The 19,142-nt window shown below is 41.1% G+C and overlaps 1 protein-coding gene across 1 annotated transcript in view; it reads right to left on the bottom strand.

The window, feature by feature from the left end:
- The window catches only part of LOC128661728 (retinoblastoma-like protein 1), a 387,986-nt gene that overhangs the window by 58,965 nt on the left and 309,879 nt on the right, over positions 1-19,142 (bottom strand). The window contains exon 9 of the mRNA XM_053715950.1: positions 7,566-7,653. Coding sequence (XP_053571925.1) covers positions 7,566-7,653 — 88 coding nt within the window. The remainder of the gene's footprint in view (positions 1-7,565; positions 7,654-19,142) is intronic.

The following is a 19,142-nucleotide window of genomic DNA, read 5'->3' as shown; positions in this document are numbered from 1 at the left end:
CCGGTACCATTTATAAATAACAAACGTTTGCTTGAGAAATAAAAAACTATCATTCTTGTCACCACACTTGCTCTGCCCTTCCTAGTTTCTTAGAGTAGGCAAAGAGAATGACAGGGGGGTGGAGCTAAGGGGGAGCTATATAGACAGCTCTGCTGTGGGTGCTCTCTTTGCCACTTCCTGTTGGGAAGGAGAATATCCCACAAGGATGAATCTGTGGACTCGATACATCTTACAAGAGAAATACCCATACTATTCTTAGTGATAAACTAATTGTTTCATATTTTCCCAAATAGGGTATTCCAAAACCTAAACTACTTGATATCTAGATTACTCAGTAGTGGTAATGGAGGAACAGGATGGAAGTGTTTACTATTCCATGTAGGCTATAGGCGTAGAATGGTGTTGTGAAAAGCAGAACATATTTAAGCCATTGTAGAGATTTCTTTTACAAGATATGACGAGTCCACGGATTTCAACCTTACTTATGGGATATCGCCTCCTGGTCAGCAGGAGGCGGCAAAGAGCACCACAGCAGAGCTGTATATATAGCTCCCCCCTTCCCTCCCACTACAGTCATTCTTTTTGCCTGTGTTAGTGATAGGAAGAGGTAAAGTGAGGTGTGAGTTTTAGTTTCTTCAATCAAGAGTTTATTATTTTTAAAGGGCCACTGTAAGTAAATATTTTCTATGCCTGTTACTAACTACCCCAAATACGCTTTTTATCAATAGCATTTCATTAACATATCTCTACCGTATATCAGAAATCTTGTCTGCAAATGTAATTGTTTTCCAAACCCACTCCGTGGGTATCCTTTGCTCTGTACCAATCCGTTTACAATACCTAGGTTTCAAAATGGCGCTTTAAACACAAAGTTATTGGTTTAAGTATTTTGAACACTCAGTGCTGAAAATAGTGGGCAGGATAACGTGACCTCATCGGCGAATAAAAGATATAACTTTTAGAACGTTATGAAACTTAGTTTTGGAGAAAATATAGGTCAGTAGATTTTAATTAATGTTTATTAACTTTAATATATTAGTTGTTTAGCTTAAAAATTATAACAGAAAGTAATCCTTTAAGTAGTGCCAATGGAGTGCTACTTTGTGCTTGGGTGTAGCCTAGACCAAATCAGTCTCTACAGTACACAGAGAAGCATTTGGTGGCTTTTAAGCAATGGGAACTGGTGGGACATTATTCTCACTGCGCCTCCCATATTCTGTTGCTGCCCTATTCGGGGAAAAATCTGAGGGATCTTACTCTGTTTTTCCTTGTTCTCCTCAGGTCCATGTGAGCCGTGGGACTTCACACACCTGGGAACTGCCTTTGCTGTCGGCAGCTGGGAGGTAAGTGCCATTTTTTATTCCTGGGCTTAAAAAGACATTGGCCACTCTATTTGGGAATAACAGCCCTTAGAGAGAGAAGGGGCTCTTATTCTGGTATACCTTTTTTCTCCTTACAGAGGAGACAATTTTAGACAGTTTATGGATTGCTGAGGGTAAAGTTTTTCTACTTATGGCTGTAGAAAGACCTGTTCTCCCGGCGGTTACATAATGCTGCATGGGTGATGTCTGGGTTTATGTTTTTCCCGTGTGGTTATTGGCAATAATCTAAGGGTTAACTTTATAAAGCATTGAGTGCTTCAAATTCCCCTTGATACTCTCATCTCCCGGAGACAACATGAGACATGCTGACCGGGAGATGACTGTGTGTCACAACTATCCTTCCCCAATGTTTATTGGATATGCGGTATTAAGGGGTTACTTGAGATTATTTATTACAGACATTGAGGTCTCAGTTATACAGCTCACATGTTGCTGTTACGCTAGTGTATTGGGCACTTTGTTTCATCTCCCGGCGGCTAAACATGGCGACCGGGAGATGACTGTGTGAGTCCCGCACTTTGTGCGCCTTTTTATCTCCCGCTTTGTTATACATGAGGCAGGAAGATGCCTTCTGCGGCGATGCCCGCGAAAGACTTAAGGGAACAGTTCCAGTGGCTTGGAGGTATTGAGATTATCTCCCGGCGGTTCTCTAAATGCCGCCAGGGAGTTTCTCTGTTGTGTCTCTGCCTACGATGGGCGGTCCTTGGGGGCGCATAGCGTATTCAGTGTCTCTCCCGGCAGTTTTCTTTTTTAAACAATATGCCGATTGAGGAGATCTGTTTGGTGCAATCCAAATGTATCCCGTTTCTCCCTTATCGGTCACAGAGGGGAAGGGTCTTATTAAACATATTTTGCGTTATTGCAAGCTTCATACCGACAGAAATGAGTCGGATTGTGTACTACTTTGCCCTGTTGCAGTGGGGTCCCAGTGTTTACACATCATGCTCAGAGGGGATGTTGCTGAGGGCTGTTCTGACCTAGCACCAAAATTGCACAATTTTTTTGCTGGTTTTGGTGTGAACATATGTCATCTCTTTTTAAGATTTAAATTAGTTAAGATAAAGGGACAGTATCATTTATCTAAAGGATTGAGGTTGTTTGTTACTTCATCCTTTGTGACATACGGATGGTACCAAGACACAGAGAAAGAAGTTACTTTGGGACTTAAAGAGACAGTAACGTTTGTTCTGTGTATATTATAATAGATGCTTTTCAGCGGTTTGTTTGTTGGTTCATCCTTTGTAACTGAGGGTGTAACAAACACTCAAAAATAGAGGAATACGAAATTTGAGGGGCTCCTTATGACAGTCTATGTTCATCAAGGGTTGCTATTGCTGCCTGCAGTTTGCCTTGGTATAGATACATGTGCAGCTGCTTATTGGTTTAATCCTCTGGAAGGGTCTCTTAAGTCTAAGACTTCTTAAAAAAAACAAAAAAAACTTTTCGGTCAGCCGATTCATTTTTTTACCGATGATTTCCTGCAACTTACCAAATTGGCGTCTAAGTGTTCAGGGTTCTCCATCTTAGCATGCAGCACCCTTTTTTGATTGAAATCTGGGTCTGTGGATGTTTCTTCCAAGCCTAGTCTTTTGGCTATCCTTTGCAAGGGGGAAGGCATTGTTCGAACCGGACTTGAAGGCAATTTTTTCTGGCTTCTCGGGGTCATCTCCTCCCTCAAGGTAAGAGATCCAATCAAGGAGGTTGACAGAGTACTTTTTGTTCCTTTCGGAATCCAAGTCTAGACTGGAGACCCAACTGGTCTTGGAACTAGGTTAAACAATCCAGGTGACCTGCTGCGGCTCCCAAGTCAGCCTGTAGGGTTGGCCCCCAATCCGGGTTCGGATCTAGCAGGTGGCAGGTTATCTTTCTTCATCCAGGCTGGATGAGAAATGTTCAGGATCCCTGGGAAATAGATATTGTTTCTCAGGGATACTAACTGGAATTCCAAAATTCTTTCCACAGAGGAAGGTTTTTTCTTTCACGAATTATCTGTAGACCAGATAAAAGAAGAAGCGTTCTTACGCTGTGTTTAAGTCCTCTATCCTGTTCCAATGCAGGAGCAGGAAAATGGTTTTTTCCTCAAATCTGTTGTAGTTCCCCAAAAAAAGAGGGAATTTTCAGACCTATTTTAGATATCAAGAGCCTAATCAGGTTTCTCAGATTTCCGTCTTTCAGGATGGAAAATATTCGTTCCATTTTCCATTGATCCAGGAGGGTCAATTTATGGCGACAGTGGATTTAAAGGATGCATACCTTCCTTTTCCTATCCATTGTGTTCCTTTAAAATTCCTGAGAGTAGCCGGGCGGTTAGCTCAGCATGCTAAGGGCGCTGTAGCTAAACTTTGTAGCAACCCACGGGTTGTAGGTTCAATCCTCGATGAGATTCACTCAGTCTTTCATCTTTCTGAGATTGATAAAATGAGCAGCGCTTTGAGACACTTATAGGTGCTTAGTCGCGCTTTACCAGTACCCAATTCATGCATGCATGAAGTGCACCTGTCTTGTGCGATAATTTTTTCCATTCATGGACTACCACCTTTGGTTTGTGGTTTTTCCTTTGGGTCTATCCACTAAGCACAGAATTTTCACAAAGGATTTTGGGATCTTAACGGGCAGTTATAAGGCCGCGGGGAATTGCATTGGCTCCTTATCTGGATGATATACTGCTAGCAAGGTCCTATACCACAATTGTGTTTTCCTTCCTAAGAACAAACGGGTGGAAGGTAAACCTGGAACATGTTTTTTCTGGGAATTGTATTCGCTTTATTCTGTGAAGATCTTTCTGAAGGTCATAAAGTTAAGAATTCTGAATACGTGTCGAGTCATTCCGTCCAGTCCTCGTCCGTCAGTAGCTCAGTACACGGAGGTAATAGGATGGATAATGGCGGCGTTGGCCATTGCACCATCTGTACGGTTTCGTCGCAGACCTCTGCAAGGAGCATGCTCAGGCAGTGGAATGGAGATTATTATGGCCCCATAGCTCAGGGGTTAGAGCACTGGTCTTGTAAACCAGGGGTCGTGAGTTCAGATCTCACAGAAGCTTTGTTTGAAATGTCTCAATCAGATCAGTCTTCTTTTTATTTCTAGATCAACAGACTAGGGATTCCATTCTATGGTGGTTGTCACTGGCTCTTCTGTGAACACAACAGATATGGCTCAGCACTCACAGTCCAATAGTCCAGTGCACGCTACAAGGACTCTGCACAAGTCCCCCAAACAACTCAGCAAATGCAATTAAGAGCAGCAGCACCTCAATTATGCATCAAAGGTATCTTTTAATGGTGAGACATCACAGCATACAGTAATAACGTTTCGGTCAGTCAAAGACCTTAATCAGATACCTTTAAATGCATAATTGAGGTGCTGCTGCTCTTATTTGCATTTACTGGCTCTTCTGTCCCAGGGGACATGCTTCCACAGACCCTCGTGGGTAATAGTGACAACGGGTACCAGTCTGTTAGGTTGGGGAGCTGGTTGGAACTCCCTAAGGGTTCGGGATGTGTGGACTCTGACGGGGTCTCTACTTCCCATCACAATCCTAGAGTTGAGAGCTCTTTTCAATGCTTTTCAGGCTCAGTCTACGTTGGCTTCCGTCTGGTTCTCCAGATGGCAGTCGGGGAGAATTACGACTGTAGCTTATATCAATCATCAGGGAGGAACAGGAGTTCCTTAGGGATGACATGAGAAGTCAAGATCATTCAGTGGACGGAAGGCTCACTCTTGTTATCCATCGACAATCCATATCTCAGGTGTAGAAAACTGGGAGGCGGATTTTTTTGAGCAGACAGACGTTTCTTTTGGGGGAATGGGAATTCCACCAGTAGGTATTTGCCAACCTGATTCTCAGATGGGGCAGACTGGAGCTGAAACATATGGTCTCTCGCCAGAATGCCAAGCTCCCGAGATACGGATCTAGGTCGAGGGATCCTCAGGCTGAACTAATAGATGCCTTGACAGTGTCTTGGTCGTTCAACCTAGTTTATGTGTTCCCTCCATTTGCTCTCCTTCTCCGGGTGATAGCTCGAGTCAAACAGTAGAGGGCTTCGGTGATTCTCATCGCTCTTGCGTGACCTCGCAGGACTTGGTATGCCGATCTGGTGGGCATGTCATCTCTGCCACCGTGGAAGTTTCCATTGAGGCAGGACCTTCTAATTCAGGGACTCTTACATCGTCCGAATACTAATTTCTCTGCAGCTAACTGCTTGGAGATTGAACGCTTGATTTTATCTAAGCGAGGGTTCTCTGATTAGGTTGTTGATTCCTTGTTTCAGGCACGTAAGCCTGTTTCTAGAAACATTTACCATAAGATATGGCGTAAATATCCTTATTGGTGTGAATCCAAGGGCTACTCATGGAGTAGGGTTAGGATTCCCAGGATTTTATCTTTTCTCCAAGAAGGATTGGAGAAAGGGTTGTCAGCAAGTTCCTTCATGGGACATATTTCTGCTTGGTTTATTTTGCTACACAAGCGTCTGGCAGATTTTTCAGATGTTCAATTCTTTTGTCAGGCTCGGACTAGATTCAGGCCTGTGTTTAGACCAATTGCTCCTCCTTGGAGTTTGAATTTAGTTCTTGATGTTCTTCAAGGGGTTCCGTTTGAACCTATGCATTCCATAGATATTAAGTTATTATCTTGGGAAGTTTTATTTTTGGTTGCTATTTATTCTGTTCACATAGTTTCTGTGCTTTCGGCATTTCAATGTGATTCTCCTTATCTTATTTTTCATTGCGATAAGGTAGTGTAGCGTACAACCCTGGTTTTCTTCCTGAGGTTGTTTCCAACAAAAATATTAATCAGGACATTCCTTCATTGTGTTCTAATCCTCCTTCTAAGAAGGAGCGTCTGTTTCATAATTTGAACGTAGTCCATGCCTTGAAGTTCTACTGGCAGGCGACTAGGGATTTTCGTCAATCATCTTCATTGTTTTTTTTCTGGGAAACGTAGAGGTCACAAGGCTACCGCTACCTCTCCTTTTTGGCTGAAGAGTTTCATCCGTGTTGCATATGAGACTGCTGGACAGCAGCCTCTAGAACGAATTACGGCTCATTCCACTAGGGCTGTGGCATCCTCATGGGAATTTAAAAATGATGCTTTTGATGAACAGATTTGCAAGGCTGCAACTTGGTCGTCTTTTCATACTTTTTCCAAATTTGATAATTTTGCCTCGTCCGAGGCTGTTTTTGGGAGAAAGGTTCTTTAAGCAGGGGTGCCTTCCGTTTAGGTTCCTGTCTTGTCCCTCCCTTTCATCCGTGTCCTATAGCTTTGGTATTGTATCCCATAAGTAAGGATGAAATCCGTGGACTCGTCATATCTTGTAAAAGAAAAGGAAATTTATGCTTACCTGATAAATTTGTTTCTTTTATGATATGACGAGTCCACGGCCCACCCGTTTGCAAGGCTGCAACTTGGTCGTCTTTTCATACTTTTTCCAAATTTGATAATTTTGCCTCGTCCGAGGCTGTTTTTGGGAGAAAGGTTCTTTAAGCAGGGGTGCCTTCCGTTTAGGTTCCTGTCTTGTCCCTCCCTTTCATCCGTGTCCTATAGCTTTGGTATTGTATCCCATAAGTAAGGATGAAATCCGTGGACTCGTCATAGCTTGTAAAAGAAAAGGAAATTTATGCTTACCTGATAAATTTGTTTCTTTTACGATATGACGAGTCCACGGCCCACCCTGTTATTTTTAAGACAGGTCTTTATTTTTGTTAAACTTCAGTCACCTCTGCACCTTGGCTTTTCCTTTCTCTTCCTAACTTAGATCGAATGACTGGAGTGGGAGGGAAGGGAGGAGCTATATATACAGATCTGCTGTGGTGCTCTTTGCCTCCTCCTGCTGACCAGGAGGCGATATCCCATAAGGATGAAATCCGTGGACTCGTCATATCGTAAAAGAAACAAATTTATCAGGTAAGCATAAATTTCCTTTTTAAATAAAAAAAATGAAAAAGATAATCTTAGTATGAACACATGGGTGCCTAAATAAATAGAACAGATTTGGGCTATGGCTGATTAAAGTAGATATGAAATATGAAACTTAAATTTTTTTTGTTTTCATTATGACTTGCAATGTTTGAATAATTGATGTCTGTTAGGAGTTGTTTTACTCACTCATGTGTGCAACATTTCTGATACTTTTGGGAGCAAATGTATCATTAACTGAACTTCAGAGGGGGTGGGGACCTTACCACAGTCTATCATCTCCACGTCTTGATTTGCAATGATTTCTTCTCTTACCCCTTGAGGTAACCTTTTCAACAAAACATTTCTATAAACCTACAAGAAAATAATTACATGTATTAGATACCAAAGAACCATTAACCCTTTAAGGACACAGCTTTCAGTTTGCTCAATTGTTTTATGACGGAAAAAACAAAATTTATGCTTACCTGATAAATTTATTTCTCTTGTGGTGTATCCAGTCCACGGGTTCATCCATTACTTGCGGGATATTCTCCTTCCCAACAGGAAGTTGCAAGAGGACACCCACAGCAGAGCTGTCTATATAGCTCCTCCCCTAACTGTCACCCCCAGTCATTCGACCGAAGACAAGCAAGAAAAAAAGGAGAAACTATAGGGTGCAGTGGTGACTGTAGTTTAAAAATAAAAAACACCTGCCTTAAAATGACAGGGCGGGCCATGGACTAGATACACCACAAGAGAAATAAATTTATCAGGTAAGCATAAATTTTGTTTTCTCTTGTAAAGGTGTATCCAGTCCACGGGTTCATCCATTACTTGTGGGATACCAATACCAAAGCTTTAGGACACGGATGAAGGGAGGGACAAGGCAGGAACTTAAACGGAAGGCACCACTGTGCCTGTAAGACCTTTCTCCCAAAAATAGCCTCTGAAGAAGCAAAAGTATCGAATTTGTAAAATTTAGAAAAAGTGTGAAGCGAAGACCAAGTCGCCGCCTTACAAATCTGTTCAACAGAGGCCTCATTTTTAAAAGCCCATGTGGAAGCCACCGCTCTAGTGGAATGAGCTGTAATTCTTTCAAGAGGCTGCTGGCCAGCAGTCTCATAAGCTAAGCGGATTATGCTTCTCAGCCAAAAAGAAAGAAGTTGCCGAAGCCTTTTGGCCTCTCCTCTGTCCAGAGTAGACAACAAACAAAGCAGATGTTTGACAAAAATCCTTCATGGCTTGTAAATAAAACTTTAAAGCACGAACCACATCAAGATTGTGTAAAAGACGTTCCTTCTTTGAGGAAGGATTAGGACATAATGAAGGAACAACAATCTCCTGATTGATGTTCTTATTAGATATTACCTTAGGAAGAAACCCAGGTTTGGTACGCAAAACTACCTTAGCTGCATGGAAAATCAGGTAAGGGGAATCAAACTGTAAAGCAGACCACTCCGAAACTCTTCGAGCCGAGGAGATAGCTACTAGAAACAGAACTTTCCAAGATAAAAGTTTAATATCTATGAAATGCAAAGGTTCAAACGGAACCCCTTGAAGAACTTTAAGAACTAAATTTAAACTCCATGGCGGAGCAACAGGTTTAAACACAGGCTTAATTCTAACTAAAGCCTGACAAAACGCCTGAACGTCTGGAACCTCAGCCAGAAGTTTGTGCAAAAGAATAGACAGAGCAGAAATCTGTCCCTTTAAGGAACTAGCAGACAATCCTTTCTCCAATCCCTCTTGGAGAAAGGATAAGATTCTAGGAATCCTGACTTTACTCCATGAGTAACCCTTGGATTCACACCAATGAAGATATTTACACCATATCTTATGATAGATTTTCCTGGTGACAGGCTTTCGAGCCTGAATTAAGGTATCAATGACCGACTCAGAAAAACCATGCTTTGATAGAATCAAGCGTTCAATCTCCAAGCAGTCAGACGCAGAGAAATTAGATTTGGATGTTTGAAAGGACCTTGAAGTAGAAGGTCCTGCCTCAGCGGCAGAGTCCATGGTGGAAAGGATGACATGTCCACCAGATCTGCATACCAAGTCCTGCGTGGCCACGCAGGAGCTATCAAAATCACTGAAGCTCTCTCCGGCTTGATCTTGGCAATCAGACGAGGGAGCAGAGGAAACGGTGGAAACACATAAGCCAGGCTGAAGGACCAGGGTGCTGCTAGAGCATCTATCAGAGCTACCTTGGGATCCCTGGACCCGTAACGAGGAAGCTTGGCGTTCTGACGAGACGCCATGAGATCCAGTTATGGTTTGCCCCATAGTTGAATCAACTGGGCAAATACCTCCGGATGGAGCTCCCACTCCCCCAGATGAAAAGTCTGCCGACTTAGGAAATCCGCCTCCCAGTTTTCTACTCCTGGGATATGGATAGCTGAGAGATGGCAAGAGTGAACCTCTGCCCATAGAATTATCTTTGAAACCTCCAACATCGCCAGGGGGGCTCCTTGTACCCCCCTGATGGTTGATATAGGCTACAGTCGTGATGTTGTCTGACTGAAATCTGATGAACCTGACCGCAGCAAGCTGAGGCCAAGCCTGAAGAGCATTGAATATCGCTCTTAGTTCCAGAATGTTTATCGGAAGGAGGGCTTCCTCCTGAGTCCACGAACCCTGAGCCTTCAGGGAGTTCCAGACTGCGCCCCAGCCCAGAAGGCTGGCATCTGTCGTCACTATAGTCCATTCTATCCTGCGGAAGCTCATTCCCCTGGACAGATGGACCCGAGATAGCCACCAGAGAAGAGAATCCCTGGTCTCTTGATCCAGATGTAGCAGAGGGGACAAATCTGTTTAATCCCCATTCCACTGATTGAGCATGCAAAGTTGCAGTGGTCTGAGATGTAGGCGGGCAAACGGAACTATGTCCATTGCCGCTACCATTAAGCCGATTACTTCCATACACTGAGCCACTGACGGCTGAGAAGTGGAATAAAGAGCACGGCAGGAAGTTAGAAGCTTTGACAACCTGACCTCTGTCAGAAAAATCTTCATTTCTACTGAATCTATCAGAGTTCCTAGGAAGGAAACTCTTGTGAGAGGGGAGAGAGAACTCTTTTCTTCGTTCACCTTCCACCCATGAGACCTCAGGAATGCCAGAACAATGTCCGTATGGGACTTGGCGATTTGAAAATTCGACGCCTGTACCAGAATGTCGTCTAGGTAAGGAGCCACCGCAATGCCTCGTGGCCTTAGAACCGCCAGTAGGGAGCCTAGTACCTTCGTAAAGATTCTTGGTGCCGTGGCTAACCCGAAGGGAAGAGCCACAAACTGGTAATGCTGGATCGGGGGCTACTCCTTCATGCTGTCTTAGAGGCAGCAGCAGGCTTTTTGGCCTGCTTTCCCTTGTTCCAAGCCTGGTTAGGTCTCCAGACTGGCTTGGACTGGGCAAAATTTCCTTCTTGTTTTGCAGTAGAGGAAGTTGAAGCTGCGCCACTCTTGAAGTTTCCAAAGGAACGAAAATTAGTCTGTTTGGTCCTTAATTTGTTGGACCTATCCTGGGGAAGGGCGTTTCCTTTCCCTCCAGTAATATCAGAAATGATCTCCTTCAGTCCAGGCCCGAATAGGGTCTGCCCTTTGAAGGGGATGTTGAGAAGCTTAGACTTTGAAGTAACGTCAGCTGACCAGGATTTAAGCCATAGCGCCCTACGCGCCTGAATGGCAAAATCTGAATTCTTAGCCGTTAGCTTTGTTAAATGAAAAACGGCGTCAGAAATAAATGAATTGGCTAACTTAAGAGCTTTAAGCCTGTCTAGGATATCATCCAACGGGGTCTCCACCTGTAGAGCCTCTTCAAGAGACTCGAACCAGAAAGCCGCTGCAGCAGTGACTGGGGCAATGCATGCAAGAGGCTGGAGAATAAAACCTTGTTGTATAAAGGTTTTCTTAAGGAAACCCTCTAATTTTTTATCCATTGGATCTAGGAAAGCACAACTGTCCTCCACGGGGATAGTTGTACGCTTAGCTAGGGTAGAAACTGCTCCCTCCACCTTAGGGACCGTCTGCCACCTATGGGAAACATCTTTTTAAAAACAGGAGGGGGAGAGAACGGTACACCTGGTCTATCCCATTCCTTCGTAATAATTTCAGAAAACCTCTTAGGGATTGGAAAAACATCAGTGTAAACAGGCACTGCAAAGTATTTGTCCATTTTACACAATTTCTCTGGGACTACAATGGTGTCACAGTCATCCAGAGTTGCTAAAACCTCCCTGAGCAACAAGCGGAGGTGTTCAAGCTTAAATTTAAATGCTGTCATTTCAGAGTCAGACTGGAGTAACGCCTTCCCTGAATCAGAAATGTCACCCACAGATAGAAGTTCCCCTGCTTCGGCTTCTGTACATTGCGAGGGTATATCAGACATAGCTACTAAAGCGTCAGAAAGCTCTGTACAGGTAGCCCTCAGTTTACGCCGGGGTTAGGTTCCAGAAGGAATGGTTGTAAATCGAAACCGTTGTAAATTGAAACCCAGTTTATAATGTAAGTCAATGGGAAGTGAGGGAGATAGGTTCCAGGCCCCTCTCAAAATTGTCATAAGTGACATCTAATACATTATTTTTAAAGCTTTGAAATGAAGACTTTAAATGCTAAACAGCATTATAAACCTAATAAAATAATCACACAACACAGAATATATAATTAAACTAAGTTAAATGAACAAAAACATTTGCTAAACAGCATTATAAACCTAATAAAATAATCACACAACACAGACGTCACTTGCATTTTTCTGCAAACAGTTCTTTCTATGCATTCCAATCTGGACTGATTTATAGACAGGAAGATCTTGTTCCTTTGAAATCTGCTTGATAGCGCAAGTCTGGTTAAACTGATTAATTTCAGCTTGCTTGGCTTTGATGAAAAACAAGCGGAAAGCTCTACCTACTGGCTATTTTAATAAATGCACTGCTTCTCTATGCTTTTCAATAGCAGTCACATGACTGGAAAAAAAGGTTGTTATTCTGAAACGGTGTAAATTGAACCGTTGTAAAACGAGGGCCACCTGTATTTGTTGTAGCCCCAGCGCTGTCTCGCTTTCCTTGTAACCCTGGCAGTTTGGACAATACCTCTGTGAGGGCATGATTCATAACTGCCGCCATGTCTTGTAAGGTAAACGCATTGGACGCGCCAGATGTACTTGGCGTCACTTGCGCGGGAGATATAGGTTCTGACACATTGGGAGAGCTAGGTGGTTTAACCTCCCTTTTGTCAGTCTGAGAAACCTCTGGTGATAAATCCTTAAAACCTAAAATATGGTCTTTATAACTTATAGAAAGGTCAGTGCATTTGGCACACATTCTAAGAGGGGGTTCCACAATGGCTTCTAAACATAATGAACAAGGAGTTTCCTATATGTCAGACATGTTTAACGGACTAGTAATGAGACCAGCAAGCTTGGAAAACACTTTCATAAATGTGAAAAAGCAATTAAATAAAAACGGTACTGTGCCTTTAAGAGAAAAAAACTACCTCATAAACTGCAAAACAGTGATAAAAAGTAGTAAACTCTACGAGATTTTTACAGTGTGTATAAGAGACTAAAGCAGCATTGCACCCACTTGCAAATGGATGATTAACCCCTTAGGCCCCAAAACGGATTAGAAAAACGGAAAAACCGTTAAAAAACAGTCACACTGCCACAGCTCTGCTGTGGCCCTACCTGCCCTTAAACACGATTTGTTTGCAGGAAAAACACCCTCTATAGTGGTCCTAGATGCCAGAGGACTCCTTTAGGGAAGCTGTATGTCTGTCTGAAGATCAACTGCGCAGAAAGTGCGCGAAAAACATAATTTATGTAAGAACTTACCTGATAAATTCATTTCTTTCATATTAGCAAGAGTCCATGAGCTAGTGACGTATGGGATATACATTCCTACCAGGAGGGGCAAAGTTTCCCAAACCTCAAATGCCTATAAATACACCCCTCAACACACCCACAAATCAGTTTAACGCATAGCCAAGAAGTGGGGTGATAAGACAAAAGTGCGAAAGCATAAAAAATAAGGAATTGGAATAATTGTGCTTTATACAAAAAAATCATAACCACCACAAAAAGGGTGGGCCTCATGGACTCTTGCTAATATGAAAGAAATGAATTTATCAGGTAAGTTCTTACATAAATTATGTTTTCTTTCATGTAATTAGCATTAGTCCATGAGCTAGTGACGTATGGGATAATGAATACCCAAGATGTGGATCTTCCACGCAAGAGTCACTAGAGAGGGAGGGATAAAATAAAGACAGCCAATTCCGCTGAAAATAATCCACACCCAAAATAAAGTTTAAATCTTATAATGAAAAAAACTGAAATTATAAGCAGAAGAATCAAACTGAAACAGCTGCCTGAAGAACTTTTCTACCAAAAACTGCTTCAGAAGAAGAAAACACATCAAAATGGTAGAATTTAGTAAAAGTATGCAAAGAAGACCAAGTTGCTGCTTTGCAAATCTGATCAACCGAAGCTTCATTCCTAAACGCCCAGGAAGTAGAAACTGACCTAGTAGAATGAGCTGTAATCCTTTGAGTCAGAGTTTTACCCGACTCGACATAAGCATGATGAATTAAAGATTTCAACCAAGACGCCAAAGAAATGGCAGAGGCCTTCTGACCTTTCCTAGAACCGGAAAAGATAACAAATAGACTAGAAGTCTTTCGGAAATTCTTAGTAACTTCAACATAATATTTCAAAGCTCTAACTATATCCAAAGAATGCAATGATCTCTCCTTAGAATTCTTAGGATTAGGACACAATGAAGGAACCACAATTTCTCTACTAATGTTAGAATTCACAACCTTAGGTAAAAATTTAAAAGAAGTTCGCAACACCACCTTATCCTGATGAAAAATCAGAAAAGGAGACAAGAAAGAGCAGATAATTCAGAAACTCTTCTAGCAGAAGAGATGGCAAAAAGAAACAAAACTTTCCAAGAAAGTAATTTAATATCCAACGAATGCATAGGTTCAAATGGAGGAGCTTGAAGAGCCCCTAGAACCAAATTCAAACTCCAAGGAGGAGAAATTGACTTAATAACAGGTTTTATACGAACCAAAGCTTGTACAAAACAATAAAAATCAGGAAAACTAGCAATCTTTCTGTGAAAAAACAGAAAGAGCAAAGATTTGTCCTTTTAAGGAACTTGCAGACAAACCTTTATCCAAACCATCCTAAAGAAACTGTAAAATTCTAGGAATTCTAAAAGAATGCCAAGAAAAATGATGAGAAAAACACCAAAAAAAGCAAGTCTTCCAGACTCGATAATATATCATCCTAGATACAGATTTACGAGCCTGCAACATAGTATTAATTACGGAGTCAGAGAAACCTCTATGACTGAGAATCAAGCGTTCAATCTCCATACCTTCAAATTTAAGGATTTGAGATCCTGATGGAAAAAAAGGACCTTGTGATCGAAGATCTAGTCTTAACGGAAGAGTCCACGGATGGCAAGGAGCCATCCGGACAAGATCCGCATACCAAAACCTGTGAGGCCATGCTGGAGCCACCAGCAGAATAAACGAACGCTCCTTTAGAATTTTGGAAATCACTCTTGAAAGAAGAACTAGAGGCGGAAAGATATAGCAGGATGATATTTCCAAGGAAGTGACAATGCATCCACTGCTTCCGCCTGAGGATCCCTGGATCTGGACAGATACCTGGGAAGCTTCTTGTTTAGATGAGAAGCCATCAGATCTATTTCTGGAAGTCCCCATATTTGAACAATCTGAAGAAATACCTCTGGGTGAAGAGACCATTCGCCCGGATGTAGCATTTGGCGACTGAGATAATCCTCTTCCCAATTGTCTATACCTGGGATATGAACCGCAGAAATTAGACAGGAGCTGGATTCCGCCCATACAAGTATTCGAGATACTTCTTTTATAGCCAGAGGACTGTGAGTCCCTCTTGATGATTGACATATGCCACAGTTGTGACATTGTCCGTCTGGAAACAAATTAACGACTCTCTCTTTAGAAGAGGCCACGACTGAAGAGCTCTGAAAATTGCACGGAGTTCCAAAATGTTGATTGGAAATCTCGCCTCCTGAGATTCCCAAACCCCTTGTGCTGTCAGAAACCCCCATACAGCTCCCCAACCTGTCAGACTTGCATCTGTTGAGATCACAGTCCAGGTTGGAAGAACAAAAGAAGCTCCCTGAACTAAACGATGGTGGTCTGTACCACGTAAGAGGGTGTCGAACAATCGGCTTTAAAGATATTAAATGAGATATCTTTGTATAATCCCTGCACCACTGTTCAGCATACAGAGCTGAAGAGGCTGCATGTGAAAATTAGCAAAGGGGAACGCGTCCAATGCAACAGTCACAAGAACCTAGAATTTCCATGCATAAGGCTACCGAAGGGAATGATTGAGACTGAAGGTTTCGATAAGCTGAAACCAATTTCAGACGTCTCTTGTCCGACAGAGACAGAGTCATGGACACTGAATCTATCTGGAAACCTAAAAAGGTTACTCTTGTCTGAGGAATCAACAAACTTTTTGGTTAATTGATCCTCCAACCATGTTCTTGAAGAAACAACACTCATAAAAAGCTGGAAAGGATCTTTCCATTGAAAATGAGCAAAGGGAATTGAATCCAATGCTGTTAAAACTTCTATGCATATATAGCAACTGAAGGAAATAATAGAGACTAAAGGTACCGACAGACGGAACCCAATACAAATTGTCCCTTGTCTGATAGAGACAAAGACAGTGACATAAACCATCTGGAAACCTAAAAAAGGTGACCCTTGCGTGAGGAATCAAGAGCTTTTGAAAAAAAGATCCTCTAACTATGTCCTGAAGAGCAAAGTGAATCATATGAGATTCCGCATCCTCAGGAAATAATCTGAATGAAAACAGAAAAATGAAAATATGCATTTATTGTATCTAATGAAAACAAATAATGCTATCAATGACCATAAAAAGGCAGAATAGTTTGAATAAAACTCCAAAACCCAGTTCCTAAAAAAGGAACTGGAAGAAATACCCCAGAAGATTCCAGGTCTGAGCAGCGCTTGAACCCCATGGGTGCCCAGCCATGCTTCAACAGTACCCAAAATATATAGGACAGAAACACACTTAAAGAAAGTGTTAGCCTTACTGGAATAAAATCAAAGAAATTTCAAAGAAGTCTTAACCTGCCCCTTACCAGCCAAGCTGGAATACGGCATGTACATGGCAATATTAGGGAGCTGATTTCGAACTAAAAAATTTCCAATCATAAACATGTTACTTGGGAAAGAACTCAGGAATTCGTTCCTTAATAAGAACAACCAAACTAGTATAAGCTTAAAGTTTTAGTCTTCAATAAAATGAAGACACAAATGTAATCATTAGCATGATAGTCCAGTTTAAAGGACCAGTCAATACAGAGGACTTGAAAAATGCAAAACAACAAGACAAATGCAACAGCACCTAGTCTAGTAAATGTTGTCCCTTTAACAATGCTAAAATAAATCATAATCTGATACTTGATCTTAAAGTAAACAGAAAAAATGAAGCAATTGCAATATCACAGGACCAAGAAAAGTACCTGAAACTAAATAATTTTCCATAAATAAGATACAACTATATAAAGGAAAATAAATACTATTTTGCTATAGAAACAATAGCATAATTAGTAGGAGTAGAGATAGCCCCAATAAATTGGAGAACCCTCCAAATTGAATTTAACTGCTGGCAAAGAATATAGTTTAAAACCTTTGAAGGAATAAAAGAAAATTCTCAGCCTATTCCATTCCCTAGTATGGGGAATTGGAAAGAAAACCTCTGAAAACACAGAAGAATAAAAAGGCAGAAATAGTGTCAGCTAGTCTTAAAGAACTAGTTACCTTGATATCCAAAATAATCAACACCTCTTCAACAAAGAACAAATGTACTTTAATAATAATTTTTTTTATAAAAAAGTAGATTTGTTAGTGTCAATATCTGATGAAGAGAATTTCTGAAAGAGAAAAAAACATCATCAGAGAAGGATAAATCAGTATGTTGTTGGTCATTTGAAGCTTCAATAATTAAAAAAGAAGTGAAAAAGACCTAAAAATTGTATTAGAAGGCACGAAGTCAGACAAAGCCTTAATCAGAAAAATATTTCTTATAAATCTTCTAAACATTTCTTGTACTTAAGAATGGAAATGTATAAAGCATAAATACTAATGGAATCTGCATGTAAAAGTATATCATAATAACTTATTACAAACCATAGCTAAAGATAAACATTTATAACATTTAAAATAAATGAACTTAGCTTTGGTAGAACTGAAACTCAGTTAAGCATTTTTCCAGAAGTGGCTTCTGACTCAGGGTCAATCGGAGACATCTTGCAATATGTAATAGAAAAAACAACATATAAAGCAAAATTGATCAAATTCCTTAAATGACAGTTTCAGGAATGGGAAAAAATGCCAATGAACAAGCTTCTAGCTTGTACTTAAGAATGGAAATGTATAAAGCATAAATACTAATGGAATCTGCATGTAAAAGTATATCATAATAACTTATTACAAACCATAGCTAAAGATAAACATTTATAACATTTAAAATAAATGAACTTAGCTTTGGTAGAACTGAAACTCAGTTAAGCATTTTTCCAGAAGTGGCTTCTGACTCAGGGTCAATCGGAGACATCTTGCAATATGTAATAGAAAAAACAACATATAAAGCAAAATTGATCAAATTCCTTAAATGATAGTTTCAGGAATGGGAAAAAATGCCAATGAACAAGCTTCTAGCAACCAGAAGCAATAAACAATGAGACTGATATTGTGGCGCCAAAAATGACGCCACATCCGGTAACGCCGGCATTTTTGGCGCAAAAAAACATCAAAAAAAATGACGCAACTTCCGGCGACACGTATGACGCCGGAAATGACAAGAAAATTTTTGCGCCAAGAATGACGCAATAAAATGAAGCATTTTCAGCCCCCGCGAGCCTAACAGCCCACAGGAAAAAAGTCAAATTTTAAGGTAAGAAAAAATTGATTGATTCATATGCATTATCCCAAATATGAAACTGGCTGTCTGAAATAAGGAACGTTGAACATCCTGAATCAAGGCAAATAAATGTTTAAACACATATATTTAGAACTTTATATAAAAGTGCCCAACCATAGCTTAGAGTGTCACAGAAAATAAGACTTACTTACCCCAAGACACTCATCTACATATAGTAGAAAGCCAAACCAGTACTGAAACGAGAATCAGTAGAGGTAATGGTATATATAAGAGTATATCGTCGATCTGAAAAGGGAGGTAAGAGATGAATCTCTACGACCAATAACAGAGAACCTATGAAATAGACCCCGCAGAAGGAGATCATTGAATTCAAATAGGCAATACTCTCTTCACATCCCTCTGACATTCACTGCACGCTGAGAGGAAAACCGGGCTCCAATCTGCTGCGGAGCGCATATCAACGTAGAATCTAGCACAAACTTACTTCACCACCTCCACGGGAGGCAAAGTTTGTAAAACTGATTTGTGGGTGTGGTGAGGGGTGAATTTATAGGCATTTGAGGTTTGGGAAACTTTGCCCCTCCTGGTAGGAATGTATATCCCATACGTCACTAGCTCATGGACTCTTGCTAATTACATGAAAGTGCGAGAAAATAGGCCCCTCCCACCATGCACTGAATGTCAGAGGGCCTTTTTTAGGAGTGATCTAACAAGCCATGTGGAAAACTAGGCACCAAAATAAAGATTTATCACCCTCAGAGAAAAAAAGTTTTTTCCTATAAAACATGCAAACGTTTTTACACTAAGTAATATGAGTATTAACATGAATATTACCCTTTTTTGCAAGCATGATCCCAGTTGCTGTTAAATCACTGTATCAGGATTA

Source organism: Bombina bombina, chromosome 1 (assembly GCF_027579735.1).
Source record: "Bombina bombina isolate aBomBom1 chromosome 1, aBomBom1.pri, whole genome shotgun sequence".
NCBI lineage: Eukaryota > Metazoa > Chordata > Amphibia > Anura > Bombinatoridae > Bombina > Bombina bombina.
Note: the sequence above shows the minus strand (reverse complement) of the source record. Positions and strands in the feature narration are given on the sequence as shown.